Raw genomic sequence first — 23,717 nt, 5'->3', positions numbered from 1 at the left:
GTAAAGATTGAAGTTCCTTTAAAAGGTCTTTCTTCATTGATTTGATCCACTCAGCATCGGTTGTTTGCAAGAAAAAAATAAAAGTGTCTTTATATGATCCAGATGACGGTGTAGTAAATGTATTCTTTATTCGAGAAGCATTGTGAAATTCAGTAGTGAACAGCAAACACCACTTTCAACAGTGTGAATTAATCCTTCTTGCACATGTAAAGAACTATTTACTACAACAGTGCACATGTGCAGTGTCAGCATTTCAGAAATGTTGCATTAACCCCATTTACATGGAGCCAGAGGGTTTTTAAAAGGCTTCCCCTTTGGAGCAATTTTCAAAAAGTTGTATTTTCAGTGGCTCCGAGCACCGTTGTCGTGGAAGAGTTGACATTTTCCATTTTCACTTGAAAACGTTACTCGATGCACCTACAGGTGCTTGAAGTCCAAAATAACAATGTCGACTCAATGCAGCGCTACTACTGACTATAAAAGGACAACTGTTGAAAACATTTCTGCATATAAACCACATTTTCTGTTTATAATATATTTCCTACAGAAAAAAAAATACAATTAACCTACATTTAACTGTTGATATGTTCTGGTATCCAACAAAGTTTCACATTATCCCTTGCTCTCTATCAGCCAACTCGATGTGTGCAAACAATACAGGAACTTACGTCTGAATATTTTTTTGAAACACAAGAGTTAAGATAAACACTGCTGAGAATAAGAGCTTTGAATGAGACAACACAGTGAAATCCAACATGGAAAAGCAGACAGGGTGGGTTTCAGTTTTAAACTCCATGGGATAAATGTAACCCAAACACGAGAGTACTCGAGTCAAAGCATCAGCATCCGGGCCTGAATCCAATTAAAAAGGAATGTGCACTTGTGGCGTGTGCAGTGCACTCCGCCAAGATGACAGCCAGCTAACATTCACGCCTGTCGGCCGGGCTGACGACTTGATCACCTCCTCTGCCGTGTCATTAGCATCGGCTTCACTCGTGACAGGCAACATTCAGCGTGCAGTCAACCCACGATGCGCGGTGGCAGCCCAACGAAGAACAATGGAAACCTCAAACTGTCGCCTCAAGTAATGGAAATATTGAGTAGTTTAGTCTGCGTGCAACAGAGGAAGAAGAAAGAAATTGATGATAAATCCACAAACTCACAACACGTCTGTTAATTTTAACAAGGATACTGTGAACGTCCCACGATGAGATTAATGGTGCGTGATGCCTGAAAGCCCTCCGTGTTGAATGGCGGTGTTTTGGTTTTACTATGAAGGAGGTTAAACAGCCCATATCCACTTTAGCTGCAAATGTATTTGTGTTTATAAAATATATAAGCATACCGGCATCCATCTTGCTGGTGCTTGATCGGACAGCGCAGGAGCAGAAATACAATTCACAGAAACGCACAATGGATGGGATAAACCCGAGCGCTTCAAAGTAGGATAAAGCTACCTGAACCTTTTCTGCCAATATGACGCCGTAAATAATGTCGAGCAAACTCTGTCGCCTTGGTTTTTCCCGATCACCTCCAGACTTGCAGCTAAAGCGCAGCTCCGGTCGGGGGAATCGTTCAGCTCTGCACTGATCACATATGCCAGAGGGGAGGGAAAGGCATGTCTTTGCCGGAGCTGTGATCCATCAAGAACGACAAGCATACAGCCCACTGACAGAATGTTATTTGAGATGACAGAGTGTTGTGGAAGTGACGATCTCCATCCCGCGTCCCTCCACTGTTTCGGGCCAGCGACTCTGGATCAGGTTCAGTCCATTTGCTGCCCTCCGTCAGCTCGCCGGCGTTGGGCGTGTTGACGTCTCAAGGCACACACCGTGCAATTGTGATGTCAGAGGCTCCCCCTTTTGCCTGATATGTACATCTGTCGCGGTGTTCAGGTTTGATGTCATTACCACCTGCTTGAGGAAGAATCACGGCTATGTTTACCGCGACTACACTTGTCTTCACATCACAAAGAAAAAAGATCAAGGAAAAAAAAACACACACACAAGCGCAGTTTGTTTTAGCAAGGGATGTCATCTGTCAAACATCCATGGCCTTTAAACTCTGTGTTGTCAGCAGAGAAAGTGCAGAGGCAAACTATACAAGATAAATGACAGCCAAGCACGTTGGTTGATTACTGAATCAGAACATGATGCAGAGGCACTCTGGGTTTGACAAACAGTCAATTTGCATCTATTTTAGCAAAATTCTGTCAGTGATTCAATACTCTGAAATGCTGCTGTTGGCTGAACACAGCAGAATTGTTTGTTGTAAATTCTGCTCGAAAGCTGTTTGAACAGCAGCTTCACGCTGACGGCGTCTCTGTCAATGGACGGAGAATGAAATTCTATAAAACGCTGCAGAGATATTGAACCTAAATCACGATCAGCGTCTCAGAAGACTGTGGATTTTTCAAGCTGAGGCGGTGAGTTTATGAAACGCCGGAGAAAGAAAAGTGTCTGTGCAATGAGAACTTTTGGTTATAGTGCACTTTCAAGAAATAACACAGAGCTCTTTTATCCTGCACCAATAGTTCTATGATAGTGTCCTGGTTGGCTTTGTCACTTCACAACAAGCATGTTCAAAAACAGACCCCGTCTTTCTGTGTGGAGATTAAATGTTTCTGCCCCTTGAGGGATAATATCTGGGCCTTGAGCCTTTCGCCACTTTAAACTCAACGAAGCAGACGTCGATTGTGTTACGCTGCTTGGAAGCATTACCTATATTAATGTCACCCTGCAATCTGAATATATGATTGCATTTATCACCGACATCACACGGAGCAAATTCTGTCAGTTGAAATAAAGCTGAATTCACAATAAACCCTATTATTATGCATCCACATTCACACAGGATGCCCTCCCAGACACAAGCCTTAACTATTCAGGCAGAATCTAGGACAGGAATCGAGACAGAAGATTTTTTTTTTAATGGCTGATATGAGTGACGAACCCACAGTGGTTACCAATTTTCCAGCCATAAAAGCTTGGATCGCTCACCGTTACGCTGACAAAACTCCCACCAATATTGTTAATGAGAACTTGTTGGCGAGTTAAAAACAAATGCTTGTTTTTCCCAATCTGGACACTTGCCTTCAGCTCGAATGTGCACTCAACCAAGCGAAACGCTTGTCACTGACGTTCTTGTATTTGTGTTCATGCATCACAAAAAATGAGTCACTGGTTCATATACTGAAATATGATCTCAAAGATACAGAAGTCGTATTTCTTTCAAGTTTGTTATCTAATGAAGTCAGGATTCCCAGCAGGGATGCAATAAACTGTAAGATTCCAAGACTTCACCGTGACCTTTTCATAACCGAGTCCAACTCCTTTCAAGACACAAAAAATGCTTCTCCTCTCTGGTTTATTAATGCTGTTTATCTGCTGAGAAAAGTTCTGAAGGGGAAAACAGTCTGGTTGAGTTGGCTACAAAAGCTGCTTGTAATAAAATAAATGTGCGAAACAAGTTGTAAAATATCCATGGATGTAAATCCCTGCAAACAGAAACCATTCAGACTAACAGATATGTGGATGCCGTGGTTTCCATAAATAGGAAAATGTGCAGGAAAGGTTTATTATGAAAAACATTGTTATCTCCAATCTCTGCCAGCAAGAACCTTTCACTATGTTTGGGTTTTCTCATAAACCTAAGATTTACCCGTTTCCTTTGTTCTGCATCCAATCCAGCCGCAAGGCAAGAAAAACATAGAATATGACCTGCCTCCTCCATCGCCCACTGCCTAAAACACAAGAGATGCTGGGATCCAGTGTGTACACGTCTGCCAATGCAAATGATGACATGGGAGGAAAGATGCAAGCTGGAACACATGACCCCCTCGTGTTTCTCCGTTTACTCCTGTTCCCCACTTTAACACTGCGATACCTGGGACGCGAGGACGGTACGCACCGGGACGAGCACTGGGAACGAGACTACAGCTGTGGCAGAGGCTAATTCAATTTTCCAGGCACTACTGGCAGGCATGTTGCTCTTCAAGCAGGGCTATTAACTTAGTTCTGCCCATTACTTTTCCTCTCCCTCCCCTCCTACTCCACCTCTCCCTTACGCCATCCATCACACTCTCAGTGGTCAAGAAGGAGGGAGGCACTGTTGAGAAGACAGGAAAAACCCTGGAAATGGATGAAGAACTCAATGGTGGGCTCTATTTAAGGCAAACGGCCACAAGCATGAGAAAAATCAAGTGTCGGTTTATATGTATATGTGTATGTGTGTGTTGGCAGAGAGCAGATCATGAATGTGGAAAGGGTGAATAAATACGCATGCAAAAACACAAACGTAAACACATGTACACTCACACAGAATGCTGTGTGATGAATCATCGAAAGGGGAGCTCCCGATCCATATTTTACCGCATAGGTTCCATGTTCATGAGTGTTGGCTATACTTACAGTACGTGCATGCATACGCACGTGTCTTACATAAAAACACATCCCAGGAACACATGTTAGAACTGTTGAAGTTGGGCTGTGGTCGGAGCGCTCAGCCAAAACTGTCGCTTCACGACAGATCATGTGTCAGTAACCTTGATCATGACGTACAGTTCAGTCTACTGGTCATACTGACTGGACCGCCATCGATCGGCGCTACACGGAGAGCGCTGCAGTGGTTATATGCTCTGATAACGACTTGGTTTCAGCCTTTGTCATATCATAGTCATCTGGGCTCACAGTGAAATTTAAATCAAGTCCCAGACACATGTTGGTAGATAGAAATCACTGGACGATAGAAGCTTCATGGTTTGGAGTTCATGTCATCTAAAATTGTGATGTTTTCTATTTTCGTAAAACTGTGTTAACATGTCTATACGACCAAGTCCACGTTAAGTGGAATTCAAGGCTTGTCTAGAATAAAGACTGAACGCAGACATATAATATAAGCAAATGAGGGACTGTAGTGACAAGTTAAAAGTGTGTACTCTGGATTTTTGCACTCGTCACATACGAGTCTCGTGGTTTGACTTGAAAGCAGCACAGAAGAGTAATTACTGCCCTTCAGTGTCCTTCACTGTCCAACACTGTCAACAGCTGAGTGGTTAGTTATGAGAAAGGGGCTTGTCTGCTGTCCCAGTTGTGTGAGCAGCTCTGAGCATAATGAACTCCCTTCCCCATAATGACAAACGTCAGCTGTGAAATCGTCATTCCTGTCGCTACCTGCATCCATAGTCCCTCTTCGTGGTGGCCAGTTAGAATTAACATGACAAAAACAGCCCAAGTGTAATTAAAAACTATCAAAAAAAGAAACTCTAAAGTGCCGCCATCATTAAGCCAATCAAGTGAACCTGCAAGTAAAATATCAAAGCTTAACAAGTGGGACACCGAAATGGGACGGAGCCGTTACTAATTCATGCAATTAATTACACCTGCATTTCCACATCAGTGACATGTAAAGTTTTATCGTGACTCCAAAACTAATTAAGTTAAAAAAAATAAATAAATAGAAGAAACTTTACGGGGATTATAAATGTATTTTTGCAGTGTGTGTATGTTTGTGTGTGAGCCGCCTGAGTGGCTGTTTAAATATACAGTTAATTTGATCTTCACAATAGATGAAATGACTGGAAATAACAACTTGGGGCCAATGTGCAGATAATCGTTACCTGTTTAGTGTTTACCCGCAGCACTACAAAGAGTTTCAGTGTCTTTCAGCTCATTGCTTTGATTCACTTCCAACACTCTGCTCAGCCTCTTTACAACCGGCAGCATCAGCAGCAAGCAGCTGCTTTCAGCCAGAAACTCTGATGTGATTAAAGGAAAAGTCAGCAACTAGGCGGTGAAGATAATGGAGCAATTATTAGCTGAAGAGAAAACGAGGAACAGGAGGAGGTGAAGATCTAAATAAAATAACACTATTACAATTTCCCCCCAAAAAAGATCTCAAAATGAATAGCAAAGCACATTTATACTTATTAATACATGTTTAGGAAAGTTTAATTAAAATAATTCAGTCTGTTGCAAGTCAGTACTCTTGGTCAATATTTGACCTGTGTTTACAATTTTGGTTTCGATGGTTCCGATTGCCTCCCATCTCAAAATCACTGATATCCCAAAATCGGTTGTTCAAGCCGTACTGCCACCTGTCCATGTGACTGTGATCCAGTTACAATTGTCTTCGAAACACTTCCATCGGTTCAGATTGGCCTGATCTCGTGTGAATTATGATCGGACTGGAAGAGGTGGTGCAACCCCGGTTGTTACCCAATCACAGTCCTTCGCACTGTCTGGGGCTTTGTGTGGAATATATGAAATCAACATGTAACCATTCATAAATGGTGTTTTGAAAAAACAGCAGTAGCAAAGTACAACTTTGAGATGATTCAGGCGTCAATCATGTCACATAACGCTCAAATCTTCCTGATCACTCTGAATAAGTAGAAGTTTTCATCATTATAAAAAAAAACAAGAAAAAAACCCTCAAAGAACTCCATGTTGGATAATGCAGGATTGACATAAATGAGAAACTCCACAGTGCAAAACATTATGGGATTGATCCACAGATTAAATTGGACAATATATATGTGTGTGATCTCACGCTGCACAGCGCTGAAAACAATCCACATGAGTAGAAGAAATCGTTTGAAGAATCAATAAATGTCTAAAGGCATACGGTTCTGATGGATAGCAACATTGGAAACTGGTTATGAATCAGAACCGTTCACAAATCTCATGAACATCATTCTGACCAAGTAAACTCAGTGTTTGTTATTGGGCAAGTCACTGAACCACAGGTTGCATGATAGTCACTGCCATTTGTGTACAAGTGTGTGAATGTGTGCGTCATTGTGCCTGACCATTTAAACAGACTTCTAAACCGGCAAGAATGTGCTGCACAAGAAAGGTGAAGTCACCATTAGGTGCTTTTAAATGCAGCATTAAAAAAACAAGTTGGGTATATTCGGTGAAAAAGTAAATACAATCCATGTCGTGACTTAACTTTATCTGTCTTCCAATCACAACCCCAGCCAACGTGCCCTATATATATGCATTTTTTTATGCAAGCGATAAAGGCGTGCAGCGAGCACCTGCCTATCTGTCAGCCGACAGAACCCAGACATTTCCTGCAGGGAAAGCGGGAGACAAATCCGCTTAATAATCAACATTTCCAGAGTGGGAATAGCTCGAGGGCATAAACAGCCCAGAGCCTACCGGGAGGGAAAATAGAATTACTCTGAACGGTACAAAGCTCTAAAAATATAAACGACTGGTCTGTCTGTTTCTGTCTGGTGTGTTGGAAAATAAAAACCACCCGGTTCCTTCCACGTCACCCGTGAGCTCGATGTGGTTTTACAGGGACGGCTCAAAAACTCCAACAGCAAACTCCTGGACTAAGAAAAGGGGCCTATTTTTAAAAAAACCCCAATTATATTTAATTGTAGAAACGCACAGCCAATTCCAGCCAGGCAGGCTGAGGGTGTAAGCTGAGCTTGCATTGTGAAATGGACTGTTTTCACTGGCAGTGCGAATCTGAAGCTGGAAACGGAGGCGAAAATCAGCTATAGAGAGAAAATCAACAAGGGTGTAGATAATGAATGAAGGAGTGAAAGAATTAGATTGAGCCGGGGAGGGTTGGATAATGAGTGTGAGAGAGGAAGGGGGGGGTGGGGGGGGGTGGTGGTGGTGGTGTTGGGGGGCTCCCTCCATTCTGTCCTCCTTGTCTTGTGGTGCAGGGTTATTTTTAGCTACGATAGGGAGCAACACGGTGCTGTAAAGGCAATCATTTCTGCTGCGGCACAGTCATCGCTCACTGCAACATCTCTGTCACAGCAAAGGAAACACACACGGGTGTGCACACTATACACACTATACACACACAAACACACACCAGTGCAACATGCTCGCAGTATTTAAGAACATGTACCACTGCCAGTGGCTGTCAATCGCAATATATTTTGCCAATTCACAGCCTCACACATAATAACAACAAGAAAAACCGCCAGCTGCCAAAATCTATCGTGACAACAGGTTTAAGTCCCAAAACCATAAAATCACACAGAAAGTAACACGTTCCATGTGTTGGAGTTGTGTGTGTGTGTGTCGTGTACTTCCACTGGGCAGTAACTTCAAAAAGGTCCAAGTAACACACTCTAAATTGCTTCTCTGCGTTCACATGTGCACAGTGAAAACAAAAGCCCCTTCTCCGATGCCACAGTGTGCATATCAGGAAAAGTATGTCAGGTCAGGCCAATTGTGTTGGGGATTATCTGAACACATGGACGCACAACTGTATTCCCCAGTTGACATTTACCAGGTTAAGGAGATGAAACCGTATGGCAGAGTCTGAATCGATAGCTCCTCTTAAAGGAATTAAAACTTATTTCATTAGCCGATGAAGCTTAGAGCTTTCTCTGCAAAGATCAATGTGTATATGCTTTCTACTTCTCTATAAAGCATCCATACATGCTTTGTCTCTCTCTTGCTCTCTCTCTCTCTCTCTCTTTGTAGTGTTGTGGTGAGTAACAGCTGAGCTCTCCGTGACCTGAATAAGTCTCTCAGATTGACTCATTTGCTCATTAACATGTTATTTTAAACAAACTGTAAGACGAGCCTTTTCAAGACAATTAACAGAAAAAAAGCTAGTCTTTTGTGGAAATAAAAGAATGACTAAATACAGTATAGAATGTGTTGTTATCGCTGCTTTCCTGGCACGTCGTGAGTTACACGATTCAGCGCTAATTAAAGAAGCACGCCAGGGACACCGACGTATCTCATAATGGCCAGGGTCTATGGAGTAAACGCGACTCAGCAGAAACGTGAGGAAAACATTCAAAAGTCTGCTTCTTAATGTACCACGTCACTCAGCCCTGCATTACTATGCAGAAAATGAGAGTATGGCAGCAAACAGAACAGAATATATGAGTGAAGAAAGGTATGCAGCCGGTGATTGGAAAGCACTGGCATGCCAAGGTACTATCATATCAGCTTAAAGGCTTCAAAGCAGCTCTTCAGGATGTGAAAGGGAGTTGAGACTAATTAAACAGACAGGAAGAGAAATCCCACAGTTCGGCAGCCAACAGGCTCAAGCAGCAACAGAGGCATGCAGGTGGCTTTTGTACGAGAATCCCTTCACTTGTGGCAGGGTGATTGTAAATGGTGGCTTGCAGGAGGAAGGCAATCAGACATATCCGCAGGACTAATTTCAAATAATTTCACCACACATGACACACTGTCTTGGATGGGAGTATTCTTAAATTGCTGTTACTGAAAACTTGCAATAGAATTGAGTGCGATGAAAGATGGAGACAGAACATTAATGGGGATATTTCTGAGACTGACACATGAGATTGTGGGAAAAATTAAAGCCCATTATTTTACGCAAAATTAAAGTGACTTCTGAAACAAGAATGTGGTTTAGTCAGTTGAGTGGCTGGTCGGAGTTTCAGTCCCCCAGCTCATCCAGTCTCTGTTTTTAAGTGATCTTGGATAAAATACTCAAATCAACTGACCGACTGGAAGTCAAGAATCTCACTTAGCAGCCACTGTCACTGCTGTGTGAGTGTGTGAATGGGTGAATGTGGCCAACTATATAACGCATTTTGAGTAAAGGCCATCACCATAAGTAAACTTGCCCGGAGTGAGTTGACAAGATAATCTGTGTATACGTTCATTGACATGACTTGCAGCTTCATAACAACGACGTCGGCCATGGTAATTCATGAGCTTCACCGCTCTACCTCATTCAAAGCTTAGCGGAATTCACCCGCTCAGACGTGAACATCATACCATGTTTTTTTTTAACTTCTGCCAACTCACAAAGAGAGCGATTGTTGTAATGTGAAATGTATAATCCCAAAGGTCATCTTACCAGTGATGAGTTCTCGGACCTCCATGTCATTGGTCTTCCTCAGCAGGCGGACGAGGGCTGGGATGCCGTCACAGTTCTTGATGGCCACTTTGTTGTCATTGTCCTTCCCATAAGATATGTTACGCAAGGCGCCACAAGCTTTGCGGTGGACTTCAGACTTGGGGTGATCCAGAAGCCCCACCAGAACGGGGATCCCCTTCAGCTGACGCACGTCCTGCTTGATCTTGTCATTTTCGTAGCACAGGTGCTGCAGGTAGGCCGCCGCGTTGGACTTGACCGGATCGATGGGGTGGCCGAGCATGGCGATGACCTCTGGGAGATCGGGGTCACGCCAGCGCGGGTCCTTGCGAATGCTGTCGATGGAAGGCGAGCGCCGGCCACCCATGCGGTCCAGACTCGCCATGCTGCCCCTCTCGGGCTGAGCGAGCGGCGCCGAATACATGCCGTGGATGTAAGGGTGGCGCTCGTCGATCAGCTCTGCCTCGATGGGGTCATCTGGATACCCTCTGCAAGACGAGAAAGGAGAGGGTGGTTAGGACAAAGAAGACGGACGAGGTAAATGGAGGGTGACTCAGATAGATTTGTTTGAGAGAGGAATTAGGCAGCCGGGGGAAAGACTTTGAGAGAAGCCAACTGAGGTGAGAGCCTCTGACTAATGAGGGGAAAAGTGAAGCAGAGGACAGAGTGAGGAGGAGGCAAAGAGAAGTGAGCAATGATGTCGAACAGGGAAAGGGTGCAGGACACCCAGTGAAGTGGCAATCTGTGATGTGGATGTTACATTAGCAGGTCTGTGAGAAGGACTCTGCTGGCAATCCCTTGCAATAGGAGTGATATGATGCGCAATGTTATTATTATTCCTCCCTGTCAGGTGGCAGCAACAAACATGTCAGACTTCAACAAACATAAAGTCTGAGAGAGAGTGACTGGGAGACAGGAAGAGATTGCACAAAGAAAACCCCAAGCAGTTCACAAAGAAGAAGAGACAAGGCAACACTAAAGAAAATGCTTTGAAGTTTAGCCTTGTGAAGTTTTTCCTTTTTAAAAAAAAAAGAAGAAGAAGAAGAAGAAGAAGAAGAAGAAGAAGAAGAAGAAGCCACCATATAGACTGGATTTGATGTATCTCCCTCAGGGAACAGAGAAAAGAGCTCTGCTGTCCCCCCGGGGAAGATTCTGTGCCCCTGTGATGCCTCCAGCGTTCCCTTTGCTCACAGCTCACAGCTCACAGCTACCGTGCAGTTGCAGAAATGTTAATAGCCACTACTCTGGGACTTTTCTACTAGCATTAGCCTTATTAGCATTACTACTATTAAGGCTCTTGATTTAAACAGTATTGAGTCCAACCTATTTTGGCGACGAAATGAAGTGGTAAAAGGGTAGAAGTGTACGGTGGGTCCACACGGGAGGTTTGCTTTAATGAGTCTCTATTTCCCAGGCCTCTTACAGTCTCTATGACTCTTTACCACCAAGACAGCCTCATCCATTCTCAATTACAACATCAGTGAATATATCGGCACTCAATTCCAGTGACAGATCATTTGTTGCTGCAGCAGGCTACTTATTTTTACCCAAGGCTCTTTAATCATGAGATAGATTTTTCCCTTGTGAGGGCCCTCTCCGAGGACACGGCGGGAACTTCTATTTAACACCAACACATCAGCTGGCAATTTCTGAAACCTGCTGCTCAAAAACTTCTTTTTGAACATATATGTCTCAGTTGGCTAATAAAATGGCGTTATGTTTGGTCGGCAAATGTGTGACATGGGGAGAGGAATTTAATTAGGGTTGTGTACTTATGCACAGCCATTATTGTCCCTTTCCACCCACCCCACAGCTTGAGACTTGTTTACCCTCATTACATAATCCAGCTGGTCTCCTCTCACCATCTTTGATGTATGGTGGTTGGTGGTACAACAAAATGGTGGCCATCGTTGGTGTTTGGCGAGGAGTCCCAAACTTGGCTGTTATTTTAATGAGTTTTATGTTAATTATGTGTTCTGGGCTTGTTTGTTTTTTTTTTACAGTTCTTCCCAGACATGTGGGGGGGATCTGCATGCCATCTCGCTTCAGTCCTCTGCTGAATCTACATGAGCCTCGCTGTAGCATATTGGCTTTTATGGCTTGGCTTTGTACATTTTACAGCCAGGGAAATCGATATGAGATGAACTGAGAGCAAAACTCCTACTCCAACAGTTTAACAAGATACTAAATCCTCCATTCAAGGGAAAGAGGATTAATAGAAACCCAGTGAAACAAAACTGCTGTCAACAATGGACGTTTCGGAATGTTCAACCAAGCTAAATGCTCGCACAAATGCTGGTCAAACACAGGAAAACACTAAACTGATCACAGCTAGCCTAAACTAAAGATAGACTGAAGCATCATCACTGTTTATCCTCCTTCATTTTTTTCTTTTTTATCTTTGTGGATCATGTTTGGGAGCCACAAGCCTCTCTCGGGAGGCTCTGAAAGGAGGGGCCACTCAAGTGCCTGATTACAAAATGTCGATTAGATGAGAAGTGCTGCTCTGAGGTTTGACCAAAATACTGAGCTTCAAGTCCAGCTGCATAGCAAAAGGATCATTTCTGAGCAGCATGTGGCTGCTTTCTTACATATTCAGCAACATGTAAACACACATATGAAGGCTGTCATGCACATTTCATATGCTACAGCAAGTTGGACACGACAAGGCATGAGGAAGAAGGAATAACCAATCTTAAATAAGAGGGCAGTTCACAATATCTGCTTCATATCAGTTCGCCAAGACCTCGCATCCATAACCAGCACTTCTGTCATGCGGATACTCTCAGGCTGTCTCGCCCATTATTCATCACACTGCATTTCCCTTGCACTTTTTTCTTATACACACTTGAACACACTGATAACATGTACAGTTGTGCATATCGTGCTTCATTTAGATCTGGCCCGATGCGGCGGGGCTTTTGGTGAAGCAGCCATTGCGAGGCTGAGTGATGGGAATGTCAGGATTTGCATTTAAATTGGCGCCATTGTGTGTACAGGGAAGGCTGCATTCACGGGGTGTGAAAAGGCTTGCTGCCGCCAGACGCGATGCTCCAAGCCTGATTACAGCGGATCACTCGCCTCATGTTAATCAAGCTGCTAAATGTCCAGGCTATTTGTGTGTATCTTAACGTTCATCTATGCATTTGTGGGGGAGTTCCTCTTGTTTTGTGGCACAAAGACAAAAAAGGAGAGACACGCATACACAGTAGATGTGAGGCGTCTACCAACTCCAGCTCTGATCTCCTCATCTGGACGTCGTCACATCGTCACTATTCCGTCTTTCCTTCATCTTCTGTCAATTACTTTCATCATCTCTCAGACACGGCCATGCCTGACCCTCTTTTTTTCCTGTAAGCCCATAAAAGGAAAAAAAAACTGAAAAGGGATTAAAGACTCGGAGGAAGTATTTTCATCTCATATGTACACATATTATCTCTGCCGCTTTTACGAGCTTTTCACTGCCTCTCTCTGGTGAGTGTATATTTCATTTTCAATTGCAGGCAATAATTATTTTATTGTGCAAAAAATCTTTAAAGAAGGGGAACAAATAGGCTAGTGTGTGTGTGTCTTTATGACTCTTTTCACAAATACTAATGCCAGATCAAATTTTACTTCTTCTATTATTTGGTAATTTTATAATTAATCAATTTCCTACATAACTTAGTGAATGATTTTGATTACCATTAACCAAAGAGAGGCTTCACCCATAATGTTAAACACAGTATGGCGACTTTCTGTGAAAGCCTCTTAGCGGGTGCGAGCGCTGGGAGGAGGGTTGAGCACATCACCTTCAGGCTCTACTCCCCGCAGACACGACTGGATTAGATTAAGACACCCCCTCCCCTCTCAATTAAGCGAACAGAGAATCTGTGCATGTATTTATCTGTGTGTGTGTGTGTGGTGTGACCCCTGGATGAAGGTGGTGCAGGTGAAGCGGAGTGGATCGCCCAAGGAGAGATGAGCCATTAGAGATTGGCTTAAATACGCCCCTCTAGTCTGGCAGGGTTCAAAAGCGCCTATTAATCACAGTGGCAGGAGGACACCCACACCCACCGAGAGGTGCTCATGGACACACACACTCTGCGTCACGGGCATAAAGAATGGGTGAGGATGGCGGGAAAAGGGAATAAGATGAATGGGGGAAGGGAGGACAAGAGAAGAGGAGACAGACGTATATGCAAAGCCTGAGGAGGGATGAAGAAAAAAAAATGTGTCCTCGCCTCCCTTAGCAGCTACATTTCTTCAGCCTTTGGGCAAAACACAATAAAATCCCTTACTGATGCATCACTGTTCCACTGAAAACTTTCAAAGTGCTTCTAAACTATGAAAAATCAAAACTAAATCTGGTCAAAACTCTGTGAAGCAAAGAAATGAAATAATGTAAAAACTCCCAAGACATATATAAAGTGAAACTCCACATTCAGTTCAAACAGAAGAAATGCAGTCAAGCTTTTCTAATTTCACATATAAAAAGTCAACCTCCTGTCTGCCAGTCTACCAGTGTTTTATGTAGGAATGTGAACTACAGTCAGCTTTACATCTTCTTTCTGACTTACAACAAACAATTGTTTTCTCATTTCACTGCTGAAGAATAATCACATATTCCACTTGACTGTTAGAGATATACGACACGGGAAAGAAAATCTGAGTAAAATAGATAATAAAAACAAAGACAGACGTTGTTTTTATACGTGCGCTGCATGATGTGATGGAACTGTAGACATCCAACTTTCTAAAATTGACTTAAATCAGCTATAACAACAAAACCGATGATATGTGTCGTGAATAAATGTTAGCGGGTGGGATATATTCAGAAGCAAAGGAAGATCTTTTTTTCCCCCCCTCAAAGTGGATGTACTGGTGCTGGTCTTCAGTGGTCAGAATAAATTAAAATGGTGGGCCAAGGCTCGTTGAGGATATGGGGAGTAAAAGTTCACCGGTGCAGTCCGATCAAAGTTGTTAGTGGTTGCTGCTTAGTCATTTTCACATCCATTTCCCTGCATGGGTACTTCCAGCTTCCTCCCACATTCATAGGACATTGTTGTAGAGTTAACCAAAGACTCTATAGTGTCCATTGGTGTAAATATGTCTCCCTGCGTTTGCCCTGTGATGGACTGGCAGCCCCGTCCTCTGCCTTTCACCCTCTGTTTGCTGGGAGAGGCTTTATGAAACACAAGTCAAAATGATGGATGGACTTGAATGGCTCCATTTATTTTGATATGGGCGACTCCACTCATAACAAGAAGGTTCCTGCCTGACACTATGCAGAGTTTCAAAGAAATTCTGGTATTCCAGCTTCCTCCGTCAAGCCAAAGACGTGGTTTATTGGACGATCAGTGACTTTACGCAGACCACAGTTGTGAACGTGTGCACGAGTGACGGTCTGTCTCTGTTGAAGCACTGCGATGATCAGTGTGTATCTACCAAGCCTCTTTACTCGAGGAGGCTGCGATGGGGTCCAACACTCTGCAATTAAATTCTACATATGCCAGGTACAGAGAGTAGATGGCTGAATGGGTTTTACTTCGGTTTCCTCCCAAAAACACATGTTGAAGGCCTATTAGTAGTTCTAAATTGTCCTTCAGTGTTCATGTGACTGCGTATTTGCCCTGTGACTTGTGACCTGGGTATATGCTGCTTTCAGCCAGAGTTGGCCTTCAACGGCTCCAGTGAACAGCAGACATAAGATGGATATAATAAGAGAGAAGATGGATAGAGCATTCCCAATTTGGACAAAGAAACTTGTGTCAGAGTTGCTGTTCTGTCTTTCTCAACATAAAACACAACTTTACTAGTGCAAGTATTGCAATGTCGTGGTGGTGTAGCGGTGGCCTCCCGAGAATGAAAATCACAGGTGAGTGTGGTGCAAATAGTGCAGTGGGTGTTTTGAGTGCTTTCAAGAAGTACATCATCAAACGTGGTGACATAACACTACAGGTAATGTCAATTTTATGCAATCCCCCTCATGGAGGTGCTTTTCAGTTGGTGTGTAACTCTTCTGTACACGCAAACGTTAAAGCATGAGTGAAACACACCCAAGCAGCTACGACAAGGAGATTTCCATTCCTGTCCATTTGCTAACCCATGGAGTACTTGGCACTGATGCAGAAAGCAGTTTTAGTACTAAACATCGTCATTTTTGTCTGTGCATAATTGAGGGCTTGCAATGCAATGATAAGCTGTAATTAAAGCGCTTTAATTCCCAGATTCATTACAGCACTTTGGAGTCGCTGGTCCCGTCTTAAAAGAATTCTAATCACAGAGTGAGTGCTCAGGAGGGACCAGACATTTTTGACTATCATCCTTCCTGGAAAAAAAAAAATCTCTTATGATGTACAGATGTTTTGGTGTTCTGAGTCCAGTGAATCCAGTAATGAAATAATAATTGTTTTGATGCAATTACCCAGGAAGAAGTCAATCAAGAGTCATTTTAAATACGCATGTTTATGTTCGGGCGCTCACGTGAGCAGCTGTGTGTATGTGTGTGTCTGAAGGGCTGTATGTGGCTGTTAGGCTGTGTTGTGACACATGTAAGGCAGGCTACAAATTGCCTGTCACAGCAAGAGCCTCTCACTAGGCGGATGTGGGAGTGACTCAATTTTTTTCAAAATTGGGATTTTTCGTGTGTGTGTGTGTGTGTGTGTGTGTGTGTGTGTGTGTGTGTGTGTGTGTGTGTGTGTGTGTGTGTGTGTGCGTGTGTGTGTCAGAGCAGAGTGAAAACTGTGTGAAGGCAGAGGGTCTGATGAGGCATCTGCTCTTTCGAGCCGCATGTTCATCAATTCATGAGCCTTTAAAATCAAGCCTGTGTATGTATGTGTGTGTGTGTGTGTGTGTGTGTGTGTGTGTGTGTGTGTGTGTGTGTGTGTGTGTGTGTGTGTGTCTGTGTGTGTGTGTGTGTGTGTGTGTGTGTGTGTGTGTGTGTGTGTGTGTGTGTGTGTGTGTGTGTGTGTGTGTGTGTGTGTGTGTGTGTGTGTGTGTGTGTGAGAGCTTAATTAAGAAGCTGGCAAACCTGAATCCCATCTCAGATCATGACATACACACACACGCACACACACACACACGCACACACACACGCACGCACGCGCACACGCACGCACACACACACACGCACACTGTTGCCTGTCTAGCACTTGTCTCAGCCTCTTTCCTCCTTCGTTCTGCTCCTTTGGATCCGTTTTCAGGCACAAACTTTTTTGGTGGAAAAAAGCAGAGAACTTCAAAGTGTCCATCTGCTACAGATCACTGATCGAAAAGAAGTGTCTTTAATGCACACTTCCCACCAATTCAACTTCAAACCCTTGCTTTAATTAAACTTGAAGGTGGGCATTTTATTTTATTTTTTTTACCAGGGCTCTCCTGTGGATGGCAGGAAAGGATTGTAAAGCTATTAGGAAACAAGACTCCATTTTGGGATCTTATTGTTGGAGGCTAACAGGCTTTTATCCTTCTCGCCTCTGGAGACATAAAGCTGAACTACTGTCGATGAAGGTGACTCCAAAAAGAAAGGCTCTGAGGCCCCATCCATACAAGCCAAAACAATCTTTTTCCACCCAGGCATTCTGAAAAAAATTCTGTCCAAATGTCACTGTGAATACGGCTCAACATGAAGTAGTACATATGCCAGGCCTTTAGGAGGCGCTGTGACTCACCAGCCAAACCGAAACACAGAAGAAGAAAATACTACCGCCTCTTCTCGTGCTCAAGAAATCCAACATATTGCCTTAATAAAGTGACTATTGGTGACATTGTGGACGCTGGGGGAGAGGGGCCAATGCCAGCACTATTTTCCACAAATGTGCGTCTTTACTCATCCACACCTCAAAGCCAAGCTGGCGTTTTACAATTTATCCTCTCTGGAACCCATTTGGGGGGTTCAGGCTTCTAAAACGCTGCATGGTGTGGATGATCAACCAAAAACAAATCATTTACATGAAACGGCCTAAACGTGTGGACAGACGCTGAGTGATACGTGACAATTGATTCATTCATTCCATCACTACACTTTCCCTCCATCATCAATTTATCGTTTTTTGGTTGTTGTTTTTTTTTTACATCTGACACAAACACATATTTTCTATCTATTTGCAGGAAAATATCCATCAACAACTTGTCGTTTTCCTTGTTCCTTCATGAAGGAAGTGACTCAAGGAGAAGGGACATCTGTTTGCTGTACAGAAGTCTTTTTTTTCGTGTGAGAACAAAACAAGCTTCTTTTTCTATCTCATCTTAACAAGCCTGACGTCCTCTTTTTCTCAGGTAGAGTCATCATGCGTACAAGTTACTCAAATTCCACAGCAAAAGAAACAGCATGTATACATGAGGGACTCGTGCAACTTCACAAAACTATAAATATCTCTAAACTTTAAACTGATGTAGAAATAAATCAATTAACATGTTGATGAAAATATAAAACAGATATTACAGTTTTTATTCAAGGTTACCCATGAATTGGATTGTTTGAATGTGGAGAAATATGAAACCCAGGCAAATCAATAAAGTTTGCCGTCATTATTTCTTTATGGCAAGTTCTGCATTGTGCAAGATGCTGGATGTGATCCTTGACTACCTGATTCAAAATGCTGTATGTCAAGTGCTTTGGACAGCGCCGACGCCGTCTGTGCGATGTGTGCAAGTGCAACCAGGGCATGAGAGTGAAACTTGTGAAGCAAGATATGTGTGAAGAATAGATACTTGAAAGTGTATATAAAACATGTAATGATGAAATGTCTGAAAAGATCAACAAGGTTAATACTGTATTCACCCGACAACCAGACTTTAATTCAATGGCTTGTATTATATTATATATATTATATATTAATGAAATTCATATTATCAAAAAACATTTATCGATTTTTTTTTTTTTAAAACATGAGCCTTTGCTCATGTCCTTTTTCATTTCAACCAATTACCTAAATGTCTGTGTAATAGATTCCTACTAACAGAAATGAGCAAACCATTAAAATAGGTAGTACGAACACCAGGGATATGTTTCACGGTGCTCACCTCACTCGAGGCCCGTCCCGAAGCGGTTCCCGGTGGGTGCGTCCCCGGTTGGCCCCCGGCAGGGTGCGTCGATTGGCAGTGGAGTAGTCGGGCTCCAGCTCGTATGGCTCCTCCTCCTCGGGGCCCAGGCTGCGGCGGTCGTCCTCAAGGCCGTACGGTTCAGGCTGGAAGCGCTCCGGTTGAGAGCGGTTCAAATCCACAGTGCTGCTGCCCATAGGCACCTGGGGCTGCGCGACGTGGCCATAGTCGTCTTTGCGGATTGGCAGCGTGTAGCTGTTCTCTGGCCGGTAGCTGTTGGGCATGTAGGGGTAGCGTGGTGGGCGGAAGTTGACGCCGCGTGACAGACTGCCATAGTTGTCTGCCAGGTCAGTGTAGCCGTCATGCAGGCCATAGTGGCGAATGTACTGACTCTCGGGCGTCTCCACGTACGAGTCGTTGTAGGAGTTGTTGTAGGAGCGTGTCAGGGTGGAAGTGGCTTGAGGAGTGATGAAGCGGTCACTTCCATTCTTCAGGTACCGACGGTCGATTGAATCAGTGTAGCTGCCCAGTGGGGACGAGCCTTCAGGCAGTGGCAATCCGTCAGGGCCGAGCGGCACCTGGCGTACAGTCCGGGTCGTCACCGTCTTCACCATCTTAGTCACCTGTGGAGGGGAGCAGATATTCAGGCAACCTGACCTGATATCACAGCAAAGATTGTTTGGGTCCAACAGGCAGGTCGGCTTGTTACAATGAGTCAAGTAGCACACACACACACACACACACAAACAAACACAAACACACATAAATCATAAAACGAAATTAAGTGTTACATTAAATTATCTTGAAAGTATTAGCAAATACCAATCTGCTGAAAAATACAATTCATTAGCGGCTGCAAACTCTGGTTATTAAAATAGTGTCCAGAGGAAGAAAGAAAAAGACTCTGAAGCCAAATCGGTCCCAAAACGGTAGCATGGACAAACTCTGAGTGAATTCATGAGGCAGCCTGCTGGATTAGGGTGTAACAGAACCATCTCACAGTGATACGGCTCTACTGGACCGTGACTCCTCTAAGTTCCCCGGTGGAACACGGCGGCATCACGCTCTGTGGCTGAGGGGAGCATTGTGACAACCAGACCAGCAGGTACCTCATGCTTACTTCACCCAGCAGCTAAATAACTCCACGTTTTCTCCCATCTTTCTGACTTGGAGAGCTACAGACGGCAGCCAAAAGTCTATCCCTGAGCTGTCCGCCCATACAGAAACCAATTTGCTACCCAGTGGATTCTGCTGTGGCCGATAATTGGCTATTTTGTCCGCAGCTATAAATTCATCTTCAAAATTAATGAGGTTGATGAAAATTAATCGTCATCTGCAGGGGTTCAGGCCTCACGCAAATCACGTTGCGCCTGACAAGGTATTGCAGAGGTTCGTTCCCACTTGACGAGACTATTTCTGATGGGGAAAAACACTCGGCTCATTCCTGACTCTGAAGGGTCTAATTTTCACCAGCCATCGTCTTAATTGTAATTTTTTTTTTCCCCTCCTCCATCAACACCATAGTTTCGATTTTAATCAGCAGCGAGCATAGGCATGTAATGGTATCAAGAAACCACAGTGGAGCATTAACCTACGCTACAGAGGAGGGGGCCAAGAGCAAGAGCACAAACCACATATCAGTTGTTCAACACGGCATCCTCATTAACTCTGTTGAAACAAATAGAAATCTTCACTGGCCTTGTTTCTTGATTACACCCTGACTGTGAGCTACATAACAAAGCCTATTTCAGGAACATCAAGGTTCATTTCCATGTTCCGAGTAATTACTGAGTGGTTCACGTTTGTTTTTGAAGCCACTACGCCTTGGATTTGCACAGTTAAAAATAAAGAGCTTCTTTGCTGGATTTAAATCAGCTCAAAGACACATGTGACCTTGGAATAACAAGCGGACTTCTATCTTCTTGCCCACGGTGGTGGGCTGTAGCAGGACCCAAATGAGTGTGTATTCTTATCAGGGGTCCTCACAGTAACTCTCCGCCTGAAGCAGACAACCAAAGCCAAGGCCAAATGTCAGACTGTGCAAGAAGTGATTAAAAGAGGTTAAAAATGACAAAATTACATTTTTCCTGGAAGATTCGATTTCTCAGCTGATCCAAAACCCTGCAACTTTTGGTTGAGAAAGTGAAGAAGAGGGTGCGGTGGATGCTACAGCTTTGCAGCCTTGACAGACCCAGCTGCCTTGTACTAACACAGCTTTTTAGGCGATTTGCAAAGGCTGCAAAGGGAGCCATCACACACGTTTTCAAACACTCTTTTGATGTACGCTCAAGTTCACAAGGCGTTAAACCGACACGCACGGGGAAACGAGAGGAGACGAGGGACCTGGGTTTCAGAAGAGCCTCGGAAATGTGCTGAACTGTGGTAAACAGGGCTGAAAGAGAATTGCTAAATTGGTGCAGAGGGCGACTTTGTTAACATGTAGATATACTGCTGATTTCTATGTGTTTGTGCATGCAAGAAAGTCATGTTAGAAAAAAACAAAACAAACCCCAACAACAACAAACAACCACAAGCAGTTAGACCTACTCTATGGCTGTTAAAAACATAGGAAGGGGCAGCAGGCGTCAAACAGTCCACTTTACAGCACAGTGAGGTTTCACAACCTCCGCAGCTCTCGCTTTATTGACAGTTTAAATGGACGCCGTGATCAAGGGTTAGTCGGAAAACATGAGGTAGTAATTCAGGTTTTTAGGCAGTCCGTGACTGCAAAGCGAAACGTGTGATTCATTTCTCAACCAATCTGAAGAGCATCTGTCAAGACGAGGGAGGAGGAAATTGTTTTATTTCCAATGTTAAAATAAAGTCAAGCCGACTGCACGTTCAATCTCCTGGTGTGAAAGGAAGACGGCGGCAGGCAGGGAGAGAAAACCAAAATCACACAAGGTTTTAGCGTCTTTTACTGGGTCTGTGTCGGATGGGGTGGGGGTCGAGACGGGGACCGGGGTGGGGGTCCGGGTGGCTGGCTGGGACTCCACTAACAAGTTGTCAGACACCATCACTGGGAGGTAAGTCCGACGAGTGATGGTTTTCACCACCTTGGTGACCTGGAGTTGGAGGAATGGGTGGAGGCACCGTCAACAAACTGCTGTAGGTTCCTTCATGTTGTGTGAAGTTTTAGCTGTGTAATGGTCAAGTTACAGAGCGAGGACATAACCGTGTACACATCAGAGCAACAGCAACTAAAATACATGTACATTGAGAAAACAGTGTTGTTCCTGTCATAGTTTTATTTAATCTGTCAGAGTGAAAAACTGGTGTGTAGAACTAAAGCAGCACAGTGATTTAGTGGTTAGAATTCCGTCTTATAGCAACAAGGTCACCGGTTCGAGTCCCTGTTGGTGTTGGGGCCTTCGAGCCTCTGCATTGGGAATTTTGCTGACCCAACACGGGTCCTTCATAAGTTGTGCAACGCCTCAAGCCTATTAAAATCCACTCAAAATAACGTGATGGGAAAATCAAGTGAGGAAAAGTCTTTTTACCAGCAGTCGCTGAAAGAATAGAATCAGTTTGTGCACAGTGGTGTAGTGATTAGTACTCCTTCCCTCAAAGCAACATTATCCTGGATTTGTTTGTTCAGGGTTTACCCTGCCTTCACACTTACAGCCCAGTTTCACCTTGAGTGGGCCAGACTGGTAGAATAGTGCCTAAATAACCTTTAAATGTTTTTTTGTTTTTGTTTTTCTTTGTTGTGGGACAGAGTATACATGACTAAACTATCTTTATTTTGACAAAACCAAACAATTCTGTTGCAAAAAGACCTGTGACATGTCAAAAAGGCTGTTGCTTGTATTTCCAGACTCCACCAGAATGCATGGCTTTGAGGCTAATGCTAGTTGAGCTCAATGTTGTGTTGTGTCTGCTACTTTGTTATTTAAAAAAAAAAAAAAAAATCTATGTTTTCTTTGAATATGTTAAAGATTTTCTTGGTGGTTTGGCCAGATTGGAGCTCTTGCGGGCCATTTTCAGCCCACGGGCCTCATGTTTGACACCCCTGGGCGAGAGAGTTTTGTAATGTCCTCAAAACAGCTTCTGTTTCTACTGAAGCCAAACACTTCTTTTGCCAAAACCGCTGAACCTCATGTAAGTACCATTTTGTATTTAGTGCAGAAGTTGATAATACACTCCTTGCCACTTAAGGTAGACTCCCTAGTGTGTGTGCAGAGCAGTTAGAACGTTATTATTTGTGTGTGTGGTCTTCCTCAACGCTCATTAGCTCATATCCGGAGGAAAGAGGATGGAAACGTCTTTTATTGGTCCGACTGAGGTCTTTCTCTGAAATGAACTGTGTTGCGTTTACAGAGTCTGCCAGCAGGAAAACAGAGCTGGATGAGAGCCAGGGGGAGAGCGTGGCATGCTGGGACAGGAGAACAAATGTGGATCTAATTGAGTGCGTACATGCACTCGGACTCGTACACACATATATTCAGCGCTCGGCCCAATTTACCTTGAGTTGATTTGATTGAGTGCATAAACAGAACCCACAGTTCAATGGTTCCATGGTGGTTTTTCCACGTTCATGAAAGACTTTCTGCATCAACTGAATCCGTCAGCAAAAACTTCCTCACTTCATCTGTTTTGAGTCTGTTTTGCAGACTCTGTCCTTTACAGTAGCTTTGCCTGGGTGCCACTTCACTGCTCATTTTCTAGGATTCTTACTAGTGATATTGCTGACGCGAACCCAGAACAAAAGTGTTCACCACTGAAAAAAACTTTTTAGCCAGCCAATCAGGAATCGGGTTGAACCCTCTGTATTTCATCTGCCAACAATCAGATGGGGGATAACCATCAATGGAAGCGAATGCGCTAGCGTCAGATAGTATGGGAAGACTTTGGTA

General features: G+C 43.8%; 1 protein-coding gene across 4 annotated transcripts in view; it reads right to left on the bottom strand.

Moving 5' to 3' along the window:
- The window catches only part of arvcfb (ARVCF delta catenin family member b), a 125,118-nt gene that overhangs the window by 62,073 nt on the left and 39,328 nt on the right, over positions 1 to 23,717 (bottom strand). For all 4 annotated transcript variants that reach the window (XM_080499590.1, XM_080499591.1, XM_080499592.1 and 1 more), the window contains 2 exons: positions 18,844 to 19,484; positions 9,820 to 10,325 (listed from right to left, as the gene is read on the bottom strand). In XM_080499590.1, the coding sequence (XP_080355716.1) occupies positions 9,820 to 10,325; positions 18,844 to 19,484 (1,147 nt within the window). The remainder of the gene's footprint in view (positions 1 to 9,819; positions 10,326 to 18,843; positions 19,485 to 23,717) is intronic.

Source organism: Blennius ocellaris (genome assembly GCF_963422515.1).
Source record: "Blennius ocellaris genome assembly, chromosome: 7".
Taxonomy (NCBI): Eukaryota; Metazoa; Chordata; class Actinopteri; order Blenniiformes; family Blenniidae; genus Blennius; species Blennius ocellaris.
This window is presented reverse-complemented; position numbering and strand designations above follow the sequence as displayed.